We start from the raw sequence: 19,617 nt of genomic DNA, 5'->3' as shown, positions 1-19,617 counted from the left end.
AAAAACCTTTGTCTGGGACAGCAGTCCTTCATTACCAAATAGGAGGCTGCGATTGGGATGGTAAGGAGAAACTAGCTCCAGCAAATAAAGAGGGCCCAGACCGTGCAGAACTTTAAAAGTCACCATCAAAAGTTTATAATGAATACAGAAAGGGAGGGGGAGCAAATGAAGGGATGACAATAAAGGAAAAATGTGATCAAAGCAGTGAGCAGACATGAGGATACGTGCAGCTGAATGCTGAACAGAAATTAAAGGACAGAGGTGAGAAAGAGGAAGGCCCGTCAGAAGGAGATTGCAGACTTTTTTAAGAATTGGGAGGGAAGTACATTTGCAATGCAGTGCTCTTTAGGTCTTCCCAGAAATAAGCCCCACTTACTTCAGTGGTACTTACTTTCAGGTAGATGTGTGTAAGACTGTAGCCTCAGGGTCTTTTTAAAGTTACACAAACAAATGTATTATCAGAATACTTACAAATATTTTAATACTTATTTCAGTGCCACATGTCTCCATTGTGTCTGAAGATAAATAAAAAGTGAATTCACTGAATAATAACATTAATCATATAAAGCCTGAAAGAATGATAGAAAATAAGATATTTTGTAGGTATAGTTACCTTTGAGGGAGGATATAATTAGAACATCATTCCATTTGAATGGAGTTAATATTCAGTGTAGAATAAATAAAACAATGAGTTGGATTCAGACTAACTCATGCTCAGAGGAACCCCATTGAAATTAACAGGATTCACTTAAATCCATTTTTTAAAATATGTTTTATTCTAAGCATGATTTAAGACTGGATACAGTTTTATATTTCTAATGGTTAATGTGCTTTCCAGCCTTCAAATGGCAAATCTTTCTCCGGTCTTTTCAAGTTTCATTGTGATTCTTCCTATCCTCTTAATCTAAAAACTGCTGCAACTAAAGGCAGGGTGTTGACAGAGAGCACAGTGTTGACATGTGGATAATGGACACTATTTAAACTTCCTTTGCAAAGCTGTTCAAGCATAGCTTTGAATAAATGATACACTATCTTTAGAATTTAAAAGATATGAGATTTATCTTGATTTCAATTAAGGAAAATATCTAGCTTGATTGAGTTACTTGGCTCCGTTGGCTTGGCTGTATATTGTATGTATATTGTAAAAACACTGGATTGTGTAGGTTGATTGGGAGATTGTTATGGCTGGCCTTCAAGAAGGGTTGGCTTCGATATCAGAATTTTTTTTACACTTTGAGCAGTAATATTATAGGCAGTAGCAGGACTTCACAGCTCAACATCCTAAGCCATTTGGCACATTTGTTTGTAAGCTGTGCATCTTGATGGGAAGGTAGTGCTGGGATTTAGCTTCTGTGCTCAGTTGCTGAAAATCTACAAACTGGAAAAACCTGTTTCATTTTTTCCCCAAAAAATAAAGAAGTCATAAAGGGCAAGCTGCTTATTCTAATGACCACTGCATTCTTATTGTCTGAGATAGAAATGGTCAGGAAAAAGGACACTTACAATTGAAATGCTTTAAGTCTGCGGAAAAATTCCCAAAAATGTACATGACATTTGACAGCAGTCTTTTAGTATGCTTTTACATAGAATATTGCATATCTGCATATAAATATGCATATGTAAACATAATAAAATACCAGGCCAGTTTAACGTTTGTTACAAAATCCTAATGGATTTAATGAAATATCAGAAATGGGAGCCAGCTAGTTTGCTTCACTTTCTAAAGGTAGATTAACTGGTTTGGAGAAGCAACAGTGTACAAGAACTGTTTTAGAAGATAGGTTGTCACTTCTGGCTCTGTTAAATAATGTTTTACAGATTAGGGTTGTACAGTTCAACGGTCAAATGAGTCCTTGGAACATGTCCACAATACAGCTATTACTTAATGCTGACCTTGAGTTTGTAGTCCAAGTTGTACTGAAGAATTGAAGGAAGTTCCCATCCATTTAGTGGGCATCACACATTTGTTACCACCCTGAGAAGAGTTGAGAAGAAAAGGGAAGTTGCTAGAGCAAGGCTGAGCAAGATTGGCCCTCCAGATGATGTTGGACTGCAGGCCAACAACATTTGGAGGCTTGCACTTTGACTGCTTGTGAACTAGAGCATATGACTGAAGCTAAACCATGGCTGTGTGTACTGTGGTTTCACAGTGTTGATGGGAGTATGCCACCAGGTTTAGCTCCAGTTTTGTTAGCATCTAACCCTTTCCATGCTACATGACACAGTAGTGTCAGATTAGGGTACTGAGAAATTTATAGCAGAACACCTTTAACATCACTTTTTAAAAATCACTTCAAAATAAATACACTTGTTAAAATATCTAAGACAGCTTTGAATATTATCTTGCAGTGCCCCAGAGGAAAGTAACAACTGGTAAATCATTCAGCATAACAAAAAGAAATTTGAAAATTGAGCAACACATCATAACATTCAATAATATTCTCACTTTTCAAACATCTTTGTTCTGCTCTATTGCCAAACAAATCTCCAGGGAATCTTTCCTTCATAAAATAATGTTGGTTTATATGTTAATGAACTCTACCATCCTTCTGTTGAAGGAAAAGATTACATTGACTTGTGAAAAGTACAGTAATCTTGATCACTGTTAGTTTTTCATCAGTTACCATACATCAGTGAGCAAAACTACCACAAGGTTCATAGATAGCTCATATCCTTTGGCATGTATCTTTGCTCTACTTTGTTTTTCTGCTTATTTATCTTGTGCTAGAAATATTGGGTTACAATTATTCAGAGTTTTAAAATTAATCCCTCTCCCTCCAGCTAGCAAACATTTTATCGTGGTAGTAGCTTCTCTGTTTTGACAATTTATTCTACTTGCATACCTTACATGATGGGTTTTCTTCTTCATAGAGCACACATGAAGATATTTTGGTATCATCTTGAGTTTCATCCCTGAAGATTTATGTAATTAAGAGACAGGTACACTGGCTATAACAGGAACTGAGAACTAGGTTTTGATTTGAAGTAGGAGATTATTGCTGTTTTGAGAGGCACTCTGGGGCTCGATAGACGGGTGGCTCAATGCTGCCCGTTTTGCCCCAGGTGGAGGCTGTGGCAACCAGATGCCGCGGCTTCCGGAATAATGAAAAGGAACACTTTCTGTGTCCCCCAAAGGGGTGCCATTGGTGTGTTTGCATGCCATGATGATGCTCCTTGTGCATAGCGCCGTTTGGGCACTGCACCCAAAGGACATCATCATGGCATGCCCTATGTGTATGAGTGCGTGCCAAGATGGCCCCCAGGCGACAGAACTAGGGCTTGGAGCATGTGAATGCTCAGTCCTAGTTCAGCCCTAGTTTGCCTGCAGGCCGGCACAAAGTGCCAGTCTGTACATGCTCTCTCACAAAAGCAGAGGGGTATGGGGCTTCTTTCCACATGCTTCCATGTTGCAAGGTGTTTTCACAGCAATTTTCAGGCAGTTTTTAAAAAAATCCATTAGGGGCTTGAGAGGCAGGCATGGATGCAGAGTCGGGACCTAGTGTCCTCACGAAACATACCTGACTGCCCCTGCTCCCCGGGCGCCCTGATATTACGCACCACTCGGGACAGTGCTGGGCATCATGGCCCACCTCCGGCACTGCATCTAGATGATGCAGCGCTGAAGAAGTGCCATATAACTGGCCGTCGTGGTTATGGCACCCTTTCGAGGGCTCAAAAGGAGCCGTTTTTTGCAGCTCCTTTCTGCACCCTTGAAAGACCAGATTGGGGCTGCAGTGTGAGGTTGCCACAGTTCCAATCCGGGTAGGAGAAGGGCGGGTAGAAGCCGCCCTTTTGGGGCCATCTGTTGAGACCCTAGGATGATTTATGCAACATCTGTGTAATAAAGCCAAATTAGCTTTTTCTTGATCTTAACATAACAAACTAAATTTGTTCACTTCCAGGGTCTTGGAAAAGTACTGCCAATGGTACAAAAAGTGATTCTCGACTTATTTAGAGTAACTCTTAAATCTTATGTATATGCTTATGTATTTCTTTTTACATAACTCCTGTCTTGTAGCATTTGTTTGTTTGTTTTAAATAAATGATTGCCATTTAACATTAGCTGTTACTGGTAATTTCGTACAAGAGAGAGCTACTTAGTGGCTGTTCCCAGGCTCTGGAACTCCCATTACAGAGAGGTATATGCTGTACTGCACTGACATACATTTTTGGATGTGGTAATAAACTAATGTTCTAGTTTACTTGATATTTAGCTTTCTTTTCCACCTCTGTTACTGTGACATTTTCTGTGCCAATGAGAATAGATAAAACAAGGATTGTAAAGCTGCCTTGGATCCCATCCCAGGGGAAAGGTGGTTTATAAATCCAATTAAAAATATTATATTCATGGGGTGTTTATGTGTATATTGCTGTCAAGTGGCTTGTTGACTCATGGCAACCCCATGAATTTCATAGGGTTTTCTTAGGCTAGCAATACTCAGAGGTGTTTTTGCCTGTTTATTTCTCTGAACAGCACCTGGTATTCATTGGTAATCTCCCAGCCAAGTACAGTGGGCCCTTCTCTTGCGTGGGGGATCCATTCCAGACCCTCCCCACTGCACAAGGGAGATACCATGTATGGTGGAGCTCCATTAAAAACAATGGGGCTCATGTCTGCGGTGTGTGTGCCATTGCTTCCTCCGGAAGTCTCTGGAACAGCAGAAAACAAGCTTGTTCCCTCTTCAGTATGACATCCCTTCATATATTTAAACAGGGCTATCATATCACCTCTTAACCTTCTCCTCTCCAGGCTAAACATCCCCAGTTCCATAAGTCGTTCCTCATAGGGCATGGTTTCCAGGCCCTTCACCATTTTAGTCACCCTCCTTTGGACACGCTCCAGTTTCTCAGCGCCCTTTTTGAATTGTGGTGCCCAGAACTGGAGACAGTATTTCAGGTGGGGCCTGACCAAAGCAGAATAGAGTGGCACTATTACTTCCCTACTTACGTCTATTGATGCAGCCTAAAATTGCATTAGCCCTTTTAGCTGCCGCATCACATTGTTGACTCATGTTCAATTTGTGGTCAACTTGGACTCCTAGATCCCTTTCACATGTAGTTTCATTCAGCTGGGTGTCCCCCATCCTATATATGTGCATTTCATTTTTCCGTCCTAAGTGTAGTACCTTACATTTCTCCGTGTTGAATTTCATTTTGTTAGCTTTGGCCCAGCTTTCTAGTCTATTCAGGTCATTCTGAATTTTGATCCTGTCCTCTGGAGTATTAGCTACTCTTCCTAATTTGATGTCATTGGCAAATTTGAACATGAGTCAACTGCGATGCGAGGAATAGTGCCTATATATCTCTAGGTTCATGCCTTTCTGAGTTGGGATTCCCTGACTGTTGCTCATGTACGCTGGCTGAGAAGATATTTAGACAAAAATCTCTAATGGGACTCAATCTGAGGAAAGGTAGTCATAGCATATCTTTGCTAAAATGTGACACACAAACTGCTGTAGGAAGCTGTAGTGATACCAGTGCCTGTGAGGGTGAACAAATAGTTCCCTCCAAATTCCTACTAGATAGTTTTAATTTTATGTTTAATCTTTTTTTATAGGTTGATCACTGTTTTTATCACTGGGGGGAGGGTTGGGGTTTTGGGGTTTTTTAATTGTAATTTTTAATTGTTTGATGTTTTATTTATACTGTTGGAATCCACTTTGATTTCTTTGTAAAAAAGTAGAATACAAATAATAATAATAATAATAATAATAATAATAATAGTTGTTGTTGTTGTTGTTGTTGTTGTTGTTAGTTGTAGTATAATAAATAAAGGCTTGAATGTATTTGATTTACAGTGTAACCTAGTAAATGTCTACTCAGAAGTAATTTCTATTGACTGGAGTCAGAGTTAAACAGTATGACTTTATTACCCCCTTTGAGGGTAATATTGCAAATTTAGTTATTTTTGCATAGACCATAGCAAACAAATAAAAGGATACGTTCCTATTTTAAATTTGTGCAAAATAGTATTTGGTCTGACATTCCTAAAAGGGAAAGAAAATAAAGTTGTAGTCCCCTACACAATGTATCTTAAGATCTCATATTTACCATTTTCAACAAAGTAAAATTATATCATAAGGAATAAAAGTGCACCTTTGATCTTTAAGAGCCATAAAAGTTCCATTTTTATGTCTTTATGAGTACCCAGATTGTTGGGGGCAATTAGCTTACAGTTGTAAACCGCTTAGATACCGTTAGTTCAGTATGAAGCGCTATATAAATGAAGCTTTTTGTTTGTTTTTTAATCTTTTTGCAGGTACAAGATCTCTTTCATTCTTTGGCAGTCGAATATAGTGTTCTAGAACTTGACAAGACTGGTAAGTGACCTAATATGTCACAAAACTTCATGAGGAAATTGCTGAGGCATTGGAAAGAATACAGAATTCTGATACAGAAGGATGCATAGAATCCTGAAACAGGCATTTTAAGATTAATAGGGAAATAAATACTGAATTAAGTGGCAAGTATTTCAAACCAGTACTACTGATGGCCAGTCCTGGAAATTTGTTAGAACATTCTGTGTGTTCTTAGCCTGTTCTGTATTGAACTTGTTTATTTGGTGAGATTATTAAAATTTACAACTTATTTCTTTGTGTGCTTATTTAGAAGTAAATTCCACTGTGTTCTTTGGGGAACATGTCCATAATGTGACTACATTTTTGATTGTACAGAGCTGTCACATAGAATTTAAGGTATTCTGGTCACATAATGGCCAACCATTGTGGGAAGGCCCTCAGGGCAGAGATGAACACATTGTCTTTTACCTGTAATTTCATGGTGTTAAAAGGAAAGAATAGGACAAAAAGAAAATTAGCAATAAGTAACCAAAGGCAATGGTGCGATTTGATGTGTACTGAGATTTTTTGTTTGTTTGTTTCTGTACTTTCATTTATGATGGTTTTTTGTTTCTTATTTCTAGCCGCCCCCCCCCCCCCCTTGGCGAACTTGGGTCAAAATGCAGGCTTGAATTTTTAAAATGAGGTTATATTTGGATGAAAAGTCTACAATTGATGTTTCAACTACAGAATTAAAATTATGTACTCCTTAACAGAAGTTAAAAAGCCAAGCTGTCAGAACAAGCATGATCTTGTCTTTTATATAAATTCCCAGTGTTGTGACTAACCATGAGGCTTAGCAAAAATCCACTTGAACTACATTTATCTGCCCTTAGGCTTTGGTTTCTGTCAACTCATAATTAGATTATTTTGTGTTGAATTAAGACTTCAGCCCCAAAAGATACTGTATTGGTTAATAAGTAGTCTGTTTTAATAGGTATTATCCCAGAACAACACATTTACAGTGGGCCCTTGGTATCTGTTGGGGTTTGGTTCGAGAACTTCCTGTGGATACCAAAATTCATGGATATTCAAGTCCCATTATATACACAGTGGCATAGTAAAATGGTGCCCCTTATATAAAATCAGGGTTTGCTTTTTGGCATTTATATATATTTTTGGTCTATTTTCAAGTTGTGGATAGTTGAATCCGTGAATAAAGAATCTGTGGATATGAAGGGATGACTTCTGTGTCCAGTACTCAAATTACTATACCATACTAGTTTTCTCAATAAGATTTATTTATCAATGAAGCATTTTGAGAGTGCTGTAGTGGTTTGAATGTTGAACTAGGACCCTGGGAGACAAGTTTTTAAATCCCTACTCAGCCATGGAAACCTACCTCAGGACCTTGGAAAAGCCAGCCTCAGAGGAAGGCAAAGGCAAATCCCCTCTGAACAAATCTTGCCAAGAAAACCCAGTGATAGATTCACAATAAGGTCATCCTAAATCAAAAATGACTTGAAGGCCAACAACAGCAAAGCATAGTGCTTCATAACTACTATGTGGGAACATTTACAGATTCCTAGCTTATTATGACACTCACAGTGGGAGTTACTGCCTTTTTTAAGGGCAAGAATTCTTAATTGTGGGTCAGTGGATTCCTGGGCTAGGGATGGGCTGCTACAGTAGATTCAAAGACCAATTTTCTGTCTCTGCAGCCCTCTATGGGCAGCATTGGCTGCCAAAAAAGACATACATATACGCACACATGTGGATGTGATTGGAAGTCCCCTTATAGTTCTGAAAAATAGGTGATTTAAATGGTGCAGAAAGGGCCTGGCAGTTATTTAAAAAGCAATTTCCTATTCCTGGAGGCATGGTTCTGGAGGGTCAAGGGTGGTAAAGCATCCTTACAACCTGAATGTGGCCCCAGGATTTCACGTTTCCCACTTCTGCTTGAGGATGTTCATTGATAAGCTCCAGGGAATCAGATGAACCAGATGCGGAAAAAAAATGTTCTTTGACTTTCTGTGGAGGGGATTCCATTGCTTCTATAGTTTCTTAAAGGACCTTGTGACCCAGGAAGATGAACACATTTTATTTGTGATAATCTTTGATGGACTGTAGTCAGTTCTTCGCATTCTTTTTACAAAGTAACCTGTGGTCCATGAAAATTTTTGACAAATAAAGTATACTTATTCTTAAGTAGCCACACAACATTTTGCTGCACAGAATAACATGTTTTAGATTCATGCCTTTCAAATTAAGGTAAGTTGTTCTGAATCCTAATGATGGTTAATACAGGACTGGAAAATCCTTGGCTGCCTGGTTTTGTTGGCACTGCAGTTCCCAGTTTCCTTCACCTTTAGCAAGGGCTACAGGGACATAGATATGATTTAAGAATCTGCTTTATTCAGAAAACTAAGCATAAAGTAATTTATGATTTAGCATGTTGCAGTCTTAGGAATTTAGTAAAATGTTATGCAGTATTTAATCTCATTTCTTCTTCATGGCTGTGCCAGAGGCGGGAGTATGCAAGCTGAAGGTGTAGCATTAGATCCAAATGCAACCGGTCTGAAGATGTTCCACATGATATTTTGTATTTTGGTATTTGTTATTTTCCCAAATTCTCTTGTATTTGGCCTTTGTATAAGTAAAGTCAGTTCTCTACATTTAGTTAAGAAACATAAAAGCTTCCGTTGCAATTTAAGGAAATGCTGGGTTGAATCCATTTGAATCATTGTAGTGATTGCAACTGTTTCTGCTCCTTGATTTATTGTTAATCTTTATTGTGAGTTGCATTTTAGTGAACATTATCATTGTAAACATAATTTTCCCTTTATTGTCTCCAGATGAAGGACCCAGCATCCAGGAAATGTTACTAGAATTGACCGGCCAAAGAACTGTTCCCAATGTGTTTGTAAATGGAACTCATGTGGGTGGATGTGATCAGACTTTTCAGGTAATCTTGCACTTCCTCCTCTTTGGCATTGTAATAAGATCATAACTCTGCTTTTATAACTAGCTTCTCCAATCAATAGCACTTTTGCAACCTCTTAATTATACAATGTAGTGCTGAACTGTTCTAACTTAATTATGTATCTATCTACCACTGTGTTTCAGTATGAGGTTTCTTTTTAATAAGGCAGCAAATACAGCTAGTAAAATTCCTTTAGTAGAGAAGTTTGTACTCTTGGTATGTACAACACTGATAAACCTAGTCCAAAGCATTCTGTACAAGCTGTAGCTTCTGGATCACCTTTATAAGGGCAGCCTCATATATAGCTTACGAATATATAGACTACTGTACCCAAGCTACCTATCCAAGAACTGCTGCACCTGGTGTACCAGTCAATGTTGGTAAAAGGCACTCTGAACCATCGATATCACCTAAGCTTCCAGAAAGAAAGACTGATCCAGGACTATGCCCAGGCTGTATATCTGAGTTTTCAGAGGGGGTGGAACCCCATTCACAAGGATTGCCAGGATTCAGTCTCAGTTTATTCACAACTACATCACACACTGGTCCAGGATCTGCATGACTGCATCTCATTCAGATGTGATAGAGAAATATTGCTGGATGTTGTCAGCCCACTGATGATATTTTGCTCCAAATCTCTTGAAGATTGTTCATATTCATAATGGTCATGATAATTATATAATTACTAAATAGCCATGGGGGATACATTAGAAACCTGTAACTAACACCTATTGCACAGTTGCGAGGGGTCTAGGGAACAGTCTCTGAATGCCAATTTTTAGAACCTACAGTGTAGGTAGGAGCAAAACCACAGTGCTCCCAGTCCACAAAGGATACAGTCAATAGTCAATCGTATCAGTAGCCACAGACAAATCAAACAAGAGCAACCAGTTCGTTTACCTCTCTCCATAATGGTAATCCAGCAGGGCGACAAAGGAGGATAACAGGAAGAACAAGTGGAGACATCAGAACTTGGTAGTGGACACTCTTTCCCCTGTATTCCCCTTCATGTTTCAGAGCATCCCCCAATCCTCTGAAGAGAATGGTAACATGTGCAGGGAGCTGTAGGGCAAAAGAAAAGTCCATTAAGATTTGCCCTCTTACACTTTCAAAGGCAGTTTCTTGAACAAAATACCTTCCATGAATGGAAGAAGAGCATTGGGTGCAATTCAGTGCCATGAGTTTGGCTTCATGAGACTAATGAAATACACTAATCTTTGTATCTTATATTCTTATTATAGGCTTACCATAGTGGGTTATTGCAGAAGCTTTTAGGGGAAGGCAAGGGCGAAGAAATGGAAGTCTATGACTATGACCTAATTGTTATTGGTGGTGGTTCTGGTGGACTCGCATGTTCCAAGGTATGATTTCTGCTAATAAGTGTTGAGCACACTGAACATTTGTTGCAGTTTGTTTTAAAACTGCCTTTAATGTTTTTGTCCAATTTATCAGCGGGGTACATACCTCCGCTTTGCGGCGCTCTGCCGCCGCCGCCAGTAGGTCCGCGGGGGAGCCGGAGCCTTCACACGGCCCGACTCCTGCGCAGACCGAAAAAGAAGCTCCAAAATGGAGCTTCTTTTTAAGTCGCATTTGCGACGTAGCGAGGCGCCAGGGGCGCACTCACTACGTCACAACGCCCGCGACGCGTACGGACGCTCAGCGTCCGATACGTAAAGATGGCGGCGCCCATATGAACAGGGCGCCGCCATCTTGTACGTATTCAATACGTACTAGGGTTAGGGGGGTGCGGAAGCACCGCCCCTTCCTAACTCTAGTACGTATTGATGACGTACTATTTGGCGGTCTGTAAACCGCCATCATATACCAGTAGTAATTGCACCGCAGGAAAAAGCTTCTTGTTTAATCTTTTCTTTTTAAAGCAAAAAGGGCTGCAGAAGCTTGGGAAAAGGTGATGTTGCTTCTAAGAAAGATTCAGACTGCAGTCTTCAGAAGTTACATGGAAGTAGGTTTGGCGGAATAGAATGAAATTTAATACTGAGTAAACATTCACAGAACTGGGTGGTCAGAATACTGCTTTTTAAGTTAAAAGAATAATTGTATGTAGCATCCTATAAACCTTTTTGCCCCCTCTGAATTATCCTTTACATGTTGTATGTCCAGCACAGGTGATTAGAACATATTATGAAACTTTATTTACTGTGTTAAAAAAACCAGTTTTTCTTTAAATGAGGTTCTAAGAACTATCAGGAAAACAAATGTTCAAAGTTTGCATTATCCTTGCTCTGTTAATCAGTTAGGGAAATTATATTTTTGAATGGTTAAATATATTTTACTGGGGAGGGGATCCATAGCTTTCCTGAGATTCTCAAAAGGGTCTGTGGCTCAACAAAAAAGTTTAAGTACAGCTGTCTTAAAGTAAGATAGATTTCATGAATTAACCTATAAATTGTTCATTTGAAGACAATTTGTCTTACGTCTACATTGTTCGTTACAGGAAGCTGCAACTTTAGGAAAGAAAGTCATGGTGCTTGACTATGTTGTACCATCACCAATGGGTACTACATGGGGTATGTTTTTAATAAGTTGCAATGTTATTACTTATTAAATTCACTTACATTCTCTTCTTTTTATTCATGTGTTTTCAATGTCTTGCTGCGTGTGATTGGCTCTTGATGTTTGATGAGAAAGTAATGGTGATCCGCATGGTTCCCAGAATAAAAATACAAGTTGTGTTCAACAATTAAACCTAACTTTTGGTGTGGCAGTAGTGATGTTTTCAACAGAACTCCCTTCCTCTTCCCCGGTAGCCTTTCACGGCACCCAAATTGTCTCTGAAGGACTTACAAGCCCACTGGAACCAGTACTAGGCGTATATAGGGGGTTGCAGTGAGGAAGGGAACTTGCAAATTTTCTGGTTATTCTGGATTTCACCTTTTTTCCCATGGTTTCTGGCGTAATTACTCAACAAACCTGTAGTTCTGTGTTGTATGAGAAATAGGGACTCATAGTTATTTGAAACAGTTCTCTGCAAACACAGATTTTTTTCCAATATATATGTGTACGGTATATATGTATGTATGTTACAATTCTATCTATCTATCTATCTATCTATCTATCTATCTATCTATCTATTTTAGAGTTGTAAAATATTAAAGTAAAATACATGGATTATGTAAAGTATTTGTCTTACATGAGAAATTGTATGGGGAATCTTCCAAAGCAGTCTTTTAGGCAGTGCGGAGGTTTATAGAGGGAAGGTTGTAAAGTTGTACTGATACACAATAAAAAGTTGAAATGGAGTAAGTGTATAGGAATATGAAAGAGCAACAAAGATGCTAAGCATGTGATCTTTGTGTATCATGGATTACCTTTATTAAATAATATTAATACTAAACAAGATGCTGCTTAATTAAATATATACTTTGCATTTCAGGACTAGGTGGCACTTGTGTAAATGTTGGCTGCATTCCTAAGAAGCTGATGCATCAGTCAGCTCTGTTAGGACAGGCCTTGCAAGATTCAAGGAAGTTTGGCTGGGAATATGATGAGCAAGGTTTGTGAAAACTAAGAATTCATTGATGGGAAAGTAAAGGAATTGATACATTTTGATGGTTGGGAGCAAAGCCCTGCAACTAGTAAAATTAGATAAACAATTTGTATGTCTTAAAAGAAATGTAAAGAATTTGTAATGCCTTTCTTTTCTCATTTCATCCTGCCTTCTCAGCCTCACGAATGTGACTGAATGCTGCTTCTACATTGACTTGCTTTTGTCACATTTAATGACGAACAGAACTTGTAGGCAGTGAGATGTCACAATTTTTTTAAATGTTAGCTCCCCCACCCCCTTTATTACAAATATTTGGAGCTCTTTATTGGCAAACTTTGCTGTCCAAATGAGATGATTCTAAGCTATATCTGAATTTGCTCTGTCTTTATATTTAATTAGTTGGATCCAATAAACTGTTCTGCAAATTATTATTCTTTCTCACTTAGTTAAACACAACTGGGAGAGCATGGTTGAAGCAATTCAAAATTATATAGGATCCTTGAATTGGGGTTATCGGGTGGCCTTACGTGAGAAGACTGTAACGTACTTCAATGCATATGGGGAGTTTGTCGGGCCGCACAAGATCAAGGTATCTGAAGAACTGTCCTCATTGCCTTTTAGTGTATTCATTGTTTTGCATGTATGGTTAATGCTGTATATAAAGAATTATTGTAATGAGTGGTACATAAACAGAAGGAAATGGGCAACATCCAGTGATTCAAATGTGGTTGAAAGACTGAATGGTTTTATTTTTCAAATAAACATATTTCTGCCAAAAGTGCTTGAATGGCATTGGCCAGGAAAAGAGAAGAGAGGATAGTACATATGCATTAGTAATTATAAGGAAGGCATAGACAGAAGGACCTCAGTAAATTTATTTTCATTTATGCCTCATCAGATTGCATAAAAATTACAGTCATAAAGAAATACAGATTTACGGGGGTTAGGGGTGGAGGACCCTTGCGAATATGAAAAATTCATGAATAATGGGTGGAGACCAGTGCACGCGCACGCCCTTTCCCTCTCCAAAGCCTCAAACAGCTCTAGCAAGCTGTTTGAGATGCTGGAAGGGCATGGGAGCGCATGCTAGCTGCTGCTCCCTTCCTTTGAAGGCTTGGGAGAAGTCTGGAGACCTCTCTCAGATCTTGGGAGGGAAGGAATGAGGGCACTTTGGCGGCTTCTCCCTTCCCTCTGAAGGCTTGGGAGACATCCGGGGACTTTTCTCAGCCCTTGGGAGGGAAGGAAGCAGCCTGCTGCTTCCTCCTTCAGTCCCAAGGCTTCAGGGAGCTCAATTATTTGCGAGTGCACCCTCCTGGCTTTTTCGTCACTCACAGGGGAAAAGCCTGGGAGGGACAGAGAGGGAGGAGTGCACGTGCACACAGCTACGGACTCACGAATAATCGAATTCACGAATCCCAAAACCGCAAATCTGGAGGGCCAGCCGTAATACATTCAACCAGATGGAACTGTACTCTCTAAATATTTTATAAAGCAATTTGAAAATGAACATGCAGCAATTTCAATGAACTGTTTCTCCAAAGGGTATGTCTGGCAACAGATAGTTCTCAAGATTTCTCGGCATTTTCTTATGATTAGAGTGTTGCAGTTAGTTTTTTCCATCATGTACCTATAAGAGTGAAAAATAAGTAAAATAATTGCCCTCTATGAACTTATTAAATTTATTCATATTTAAGTAAATATATTATGTTGTTCTGTTGTATGTGCTATTTTTACAGTAGTGACTACTAAGTTAAAGTTTATTTCTGGCAGTATCTTGTGACATCTAGAAAAGACACCAACCAGTTCAACCCTTTTATTTGTTTACTAGGCAGTCAATAGAAAAGGACAAGAAACTTTCCACACAGCTCAGACATTTGTTATTGCTACAGGAGAAAGACCTCGATATTTAGGTATTCCAGGAGACAAAGAATACTGTATTACAAGGTGAGCTGAAATGAAAAGATTTCTCAATAAATTAAAACGTTTTCTGAATCTTTAACAATTTGTACTAATATTGTTTTCAGTGATGACCTCTTCTCACTGCCCTACTGCCCTGGAAAGACATTGATTGTGGGAGCTTCTTACGTAGCTCTGGAATGTGCAGGATTTCTTGCTGGCCTGGGTTTAGATGTCACTGTTATGGTTCGCTCTATCCTTCTCCGTGGCTTTGATCAGGAAATGGCAGAGAGAGCAGGTGCTTACATGGAAACTCATGGTATAAAATTCATCAGGAAGTTTGTTCCCATTGAGGCAAGTGTCTTTACTTCTTAAGTCAAAAAGAGGAGTGTTGATGATTGACATTTTTTCTTTGCAATGCTGAGTAATGCTGCATATAAATGTAAACAGTGTGATGTGATCTACTAGCGCTAGTATATAGGTCATGATGAAAAATGTGACAGGAATAGTCTTGTGCGGTGAGATAAAATTTTCTGTGCTTATGATTGTTTGTGTAGGTCATAAAGTTGGAAGATGGCATGCCTGGAAGACTCAAAGTGATTGCACAATCCACAAATGGACCAGATATTATTGAAGGAGACTATAACACTGTAAGGAGAAAACAACGCTGTAGTCTTGTATAGTTTTCTGGGTGTGGATGGTAAAGCTGGCTGTTCTGTTAAATGGCAACCTTTACAACTCAGTTAAAACCTGAGCAAGAATTGCATCATAGCCTGATGCAAGACCCATCCAAATAAATTTGTGCAACAGATTTATGCTACCTTTTGTCCATATATTTGGATCATCCAACAAATGGTACTGGAGGGTTGGCTCAGGGGGATTTTTGATCATTTTGAAATGATTAATGATTAAATAAGTGTTAAAAATTATTTATAAACAAAATAAATGCTTAAGAGAAACTTTGCATGCAAGCAGGGCCGGCTCATCCATATAGGTGAACAAGGCAGCCACCTAGTGTGGCAAAATTTAGGGGTGCCTTGGTGGCTTTTTTGTATATTTTTTTGCATAATTAAACAATATTAAAGTGAAAACTTGATACAGCGAGCGACATAAAAGCAAGCTACCATATGACAGTCACATGGTACATCACAAGGTACATTCACATGGTACATCATCCGCCTTCCGCATGCGCCTTGAATGTAACGTCAAGGTCAATAGCTCCCTCTCCTCTCACCGCCCACCCACCTTACCCTTGGTGCCACAACACGGAACGCCAGTCGTCTTGAGTTTACTGTTTACAACAAACAAACTAGTCTGTTTTCCTGTTTTGCATTTTTGGTAGTGATCATGCAATAGTGTTTCACAAATGAAACAGCAGAAATCAAGCGTGAAAATAGTTATGAGGGGCAACAGGGGGTGTCAAAATATTTCTCGCCTAGAGTGGCCAAATACCTAGAGCCGGCCCTGCATACAAGGCTGCCCTGTTACATATTATTCACTTTGTGCAGGTTTTGATAGCTGTGGGTCGTGATGCTTGTACGGGAAATATTGGCCTGGACAAAATTGGTGTGAAAATTAATGAAAAGTAAGTGTTCTAAAGTTTTGATTTCTCTAGCAGTCCAACTAATATTTTTTTCTGGATGTCCACCTTGGTCATTAACAAATCTTTCCTCCCATTTCCCCCTGAAATGCATGTATTTTCAGAATTCAGTTAAAAAAACTATTAATTAGGAATAAAAATTGCTGACTTCTTAATATTGAAGGTGATTATTGTAAGCAAATTTCATTTGAAACTAGGTTTTCCAACTGTATACACTGGTGCCTCGGGATACGAAATGATCGGGTTACGAAATTTCCGGGATACGAAAAAGTTGGATTGGCAAAAACTGTTTCGGGTTACGAAATTCATTTCGGCGCGAAATTCAAATGCTGCAAAGTGCAGCTATAGGCTTTCCAGTGCTAACGGAAAAGTGTTTCAGGTTACGAAATTTTCGGGTTACGAAAGGAATGGCGGAACAAATTAATTTCGTAACCCGAGGCACCAGTGTACATTTAAGGTTCACTGTCATCCGTGCTTAGGATTTAATATTATTGCATTTCAGTTTTGAAATTTTTGAAAGTTTTTGTTTAACTAGTTTCATTTAGCATTATGAACTAAACGGAGGATTCCATGTCCTTTAATCCAAGGACATGGAATAGTTAAAACAATCAAAATTGGTTTTCTGGAGGAGCTTTTGAAGTTATTACATCCAACCTCAGTCTTTAGGCAGTTTGAAACTGCCATTATAAAGAGAAGTCTGGCATGCTAAGAGCCACAAGGTTTATGGTATTTTCTAGATTAAAAAATAGCATGATGTATATCTTCATGTATACTCTTAGATGCAATTAAATCATGAAGCTGTAACTTTGGAATGATAACTTTTTTTCTTCCATAAAAAGGAATGGAAAAATACCTGTAAATGATGAAGAACAAACAAATGTGCCTTATGTATATGCTGTTGGAGATATTTTAGATGGAAAGCTTGAACTTACACCAGTTGCCATACAGGCAGGCAAGCTCTTAGCCCGCAGACTTTTTGGAGGGAGCTCCATAAAGGTAAACCTGCAACTTATAGCAATATTCATAATTGTACATTTGGACAAAGAGCGGGGTATCATTCTGTTAGGATTGAGGGTTGTTTGCTTTTCTGAAATTTTGAAATAGATTAAAGTGCTCATAATTTTTTTCAAATTTTAATCATAGCTAAAATGTGATTTAGTCCAAGTTGATGAACTGTTTCCAGACTCAGCTGCTTCTAGGACTGGTTTCAGGCATTCAGTGAATGGTACAACTAGTATTCTGACCATAATTTCTGGTCCAACTGCTGATACAGCAGCACTTACTGTTTCTAATGGCACTGGTAACTATCACCTGCTCATAAAAAGGATGGGAAATACTAGACAGGATGTAATTTAACCTGAGGAAAGGACTAATATAATGACAGTGACAAGTCCCAGGCATCCCTAGGACTGCTAGAGTTGATTTGAAATATGAAACATACATACAGTATCTGTCTACCTGTGCCCTTCTAGTATGTATTACATCTAGGGTTGCTTCTCTGTTGAAGGATATGCCCTTTTTGTGTTATAGCCAAATAAATGGCTTCTATAGGATAGACTTTTTGGCATTTCCCACTTCTCAGATTATGCTTTCAATTTTAGTGTGACTACGTCAATGTTTCAACTACAGTGTTCACACCTTTGGAATATGGGTGTTGTGGACTATCAGAAGAACGTGCCATTGAACAATTTGGGCAAGAGAACATAGAGGTGAGAGGAAAATTATAAAACTAATCCAGCATAAGTGCTTATTTATATAAGTGCAGCCACATCATGTTTTAAAACTTTTGCTTTAGATGAATTATATATGTGTCACCAGTAACTGATTGGTCATTTTACCTTTTGAGAGGAAATAAGCACCAGAAAGCTGAAGGAATGGTGACTTTGCAATCTTTATGTTTTCATTGATGAAAAAGGAACTCCACTCATTTCAGGAAAATTTCCTAGCAATGTCCTACTAGATGTTAAATGATGACATGGTACACTGCCTAGGCCAGTGATGGCAAACCTATGGCACGCGTGCCAGAGGTGGCACTCAGAGCCCTCTCTGTGGGCACATGTGCCATCGTCCCAGCACAGAGTTTGCCAGAGTTTGTTACTAGAAAGCCAGAGGGACATGGCACTTTGCAATAAATAAGTGGGTTTTGGGTTGCAGTTTGGGCACTTGGCCTCAAAAAGGTTCACTATCACTGGCTTAGGCCCTAGGATATTTCTTGGCAGCATGCTTATGTAAATGCTCCGACTTCTTTTACCTGGTTGGAGGCAGTGTATCCTTGCTCTTGCTATGCTTTGTTCTCCAAATAAACATCTAACTTTAGGGAGCAATTACACCTTTTATACAGTGCATAAGAAGTACATAAAGATCATGCAAACTAAAAAAAAACTTTAGCACTTAGTTGTTAAATTTTCATTAAATGCCAGATGCCTCCTACCAGGCAAGAAAATCCACTTCCTAGGGATGTTTCTATCCCTTTGCTATAATTATTCTAGACACTGATAATAAAATAGATACAACAGGTGATGAAAGTTTTTGTTATTGTTTGTAAAAAATAAATAGTAATAGTAGTCTGTCATCACTGTAAATGTGCTGAGATGTGATTTTATCTATTACGTCAAATTTATTGTTGATGTGTGCCTTCAGGTCATTTCTTATTTATGGCAACCCTAAGGTAAATCTATTGTGGGGTTTTCTTGGCAAGAATTATTCAGAGGAGATTTGTTATAGTCTTCCCCTGAACCTGAGGGTGTGACTTGCCCAAGGTCACCCAGTCATCCAGTGGGTTTCATGGCAGAGCTGAAATCAAATCCTGGTCTCCAGAGTCATAGTCCAGCACTTAAACCACTATTACATCCATTACCTGTTCATACATTTCTCTTATTTGTGGAAAGTATAACCATATATGAATAGTTCCTCTTTGTTCACAATTCTTTTCCAACAAGAAGATAATATTTATTATTTAATGATAACTGAGGAAATAAAATGTTATCTCTCTCTCTCTCTCTGGTTTTATCTCTCTCTCTCTCTCTCTCTCTCTCTCTACTGTGTGTATATATATATATATATATATATATTCAAAAATGTTGAAGTAGCTTTAAAGGAAGCACAGGACCAAATTCTATTCCATCTCTATCTGAGATGGAAGTATTTAGATATGTTTCCTAAGCAATTTACACTTCTTGTATAGAATTATACAGTATTATAGGTATTCATTTTCAAGAAAAGCATTATCTATTGTGGGTCCTAAACTCCTCATTGTACTTGATGAGGCATTACAATAATCCTCCAAAAAAATGCTAGCTCTTTGCTAGTTTCCATACGTACTGTTCTTTTTACTGAAGGAAGAGTTTGAAGC

The 19,617-nt window shown here is 38.6% G+C and overlaps 1 protein-coding gene across 1 annotated transcript in view; it reads left to right on the top strand.

The window, feature by feature from the left end:
- TXNRD3 (thioredoxin reductase 3) overlaps positions 1 to 19,617 on the top strand; it is a 35,238-nt gene that overhangs the window by 7,218 nt on the left and 8,403 nt on the right. The window contains exons 2-13 of the mRNA XM_042452105.1: positions 6,260 to 6,320; positions 9,134 to 9,243; positions 10,503 to 10,622; positions 11,717 to 11,789; positions 12,656 to 12,775; positions 13,216 to 13,358; positions 14,598 to 14,713; positions 14,794 to 15,019; positions 15,223 to 15,315; positions 16,174 to 16,250; positions 17,105 to 17,261; positions 17,867 to 17,974. Coding sequence (XP_042308039.1) covers positions 6,260 to 6,320; positions 9,134 to 9,243; positions 10,503 to 10,622; positions 11,717 to 11,789; positions 12,656 to 12,775; positions 13,216 to 13,358; positions 14,598 to 14,713; positions 14,794 to 15,019; positions 15,223 to 15,315; positions 16,174 to 16,250; positions 17,105 to 17,261; positions 17,867 to 17,974 — 1,404 coding nt within the window. The remainder of the gene's footprint in view (positions 1 to 6,259; positions 6,321 to 9,133; positions 9,244 to 10,502; positions 10,623 to 11,716; positions 11,790 to 12,655; positions 12,776 to 13,215; positions 13,359 to 14,597; positions 14,714 to 14,793; positions 15,020 to 15,222; positions 15,316 to 16,173; positions 16,251 to 17,104; positions 17,262 to 17,866; positions 17,975 to 19,617) is intronic.

The sequence above is a fragment of the Sceloporus undulatus genome, chromosome 2, assembly GCF_019175285.1.
Source record: "Sceloporus undulatus isolate JIND9_A2432 ecotype Alabama chromosome 2, SceUnd_v1.1, whole genome shotgun sequence".
NCBI classification, from domain to species: domain Eukaryota; kingdom Metazoa; phylum Chordata; class Lepidosauria; order Squamata; family Phrynosomatidae; genus Sceloporus; species Sceloporus undulatus.
Note: the sequence above shows the minus strand (reverse complement) of the source record. Positions and strands in the feature narration are given on the sequence as shown.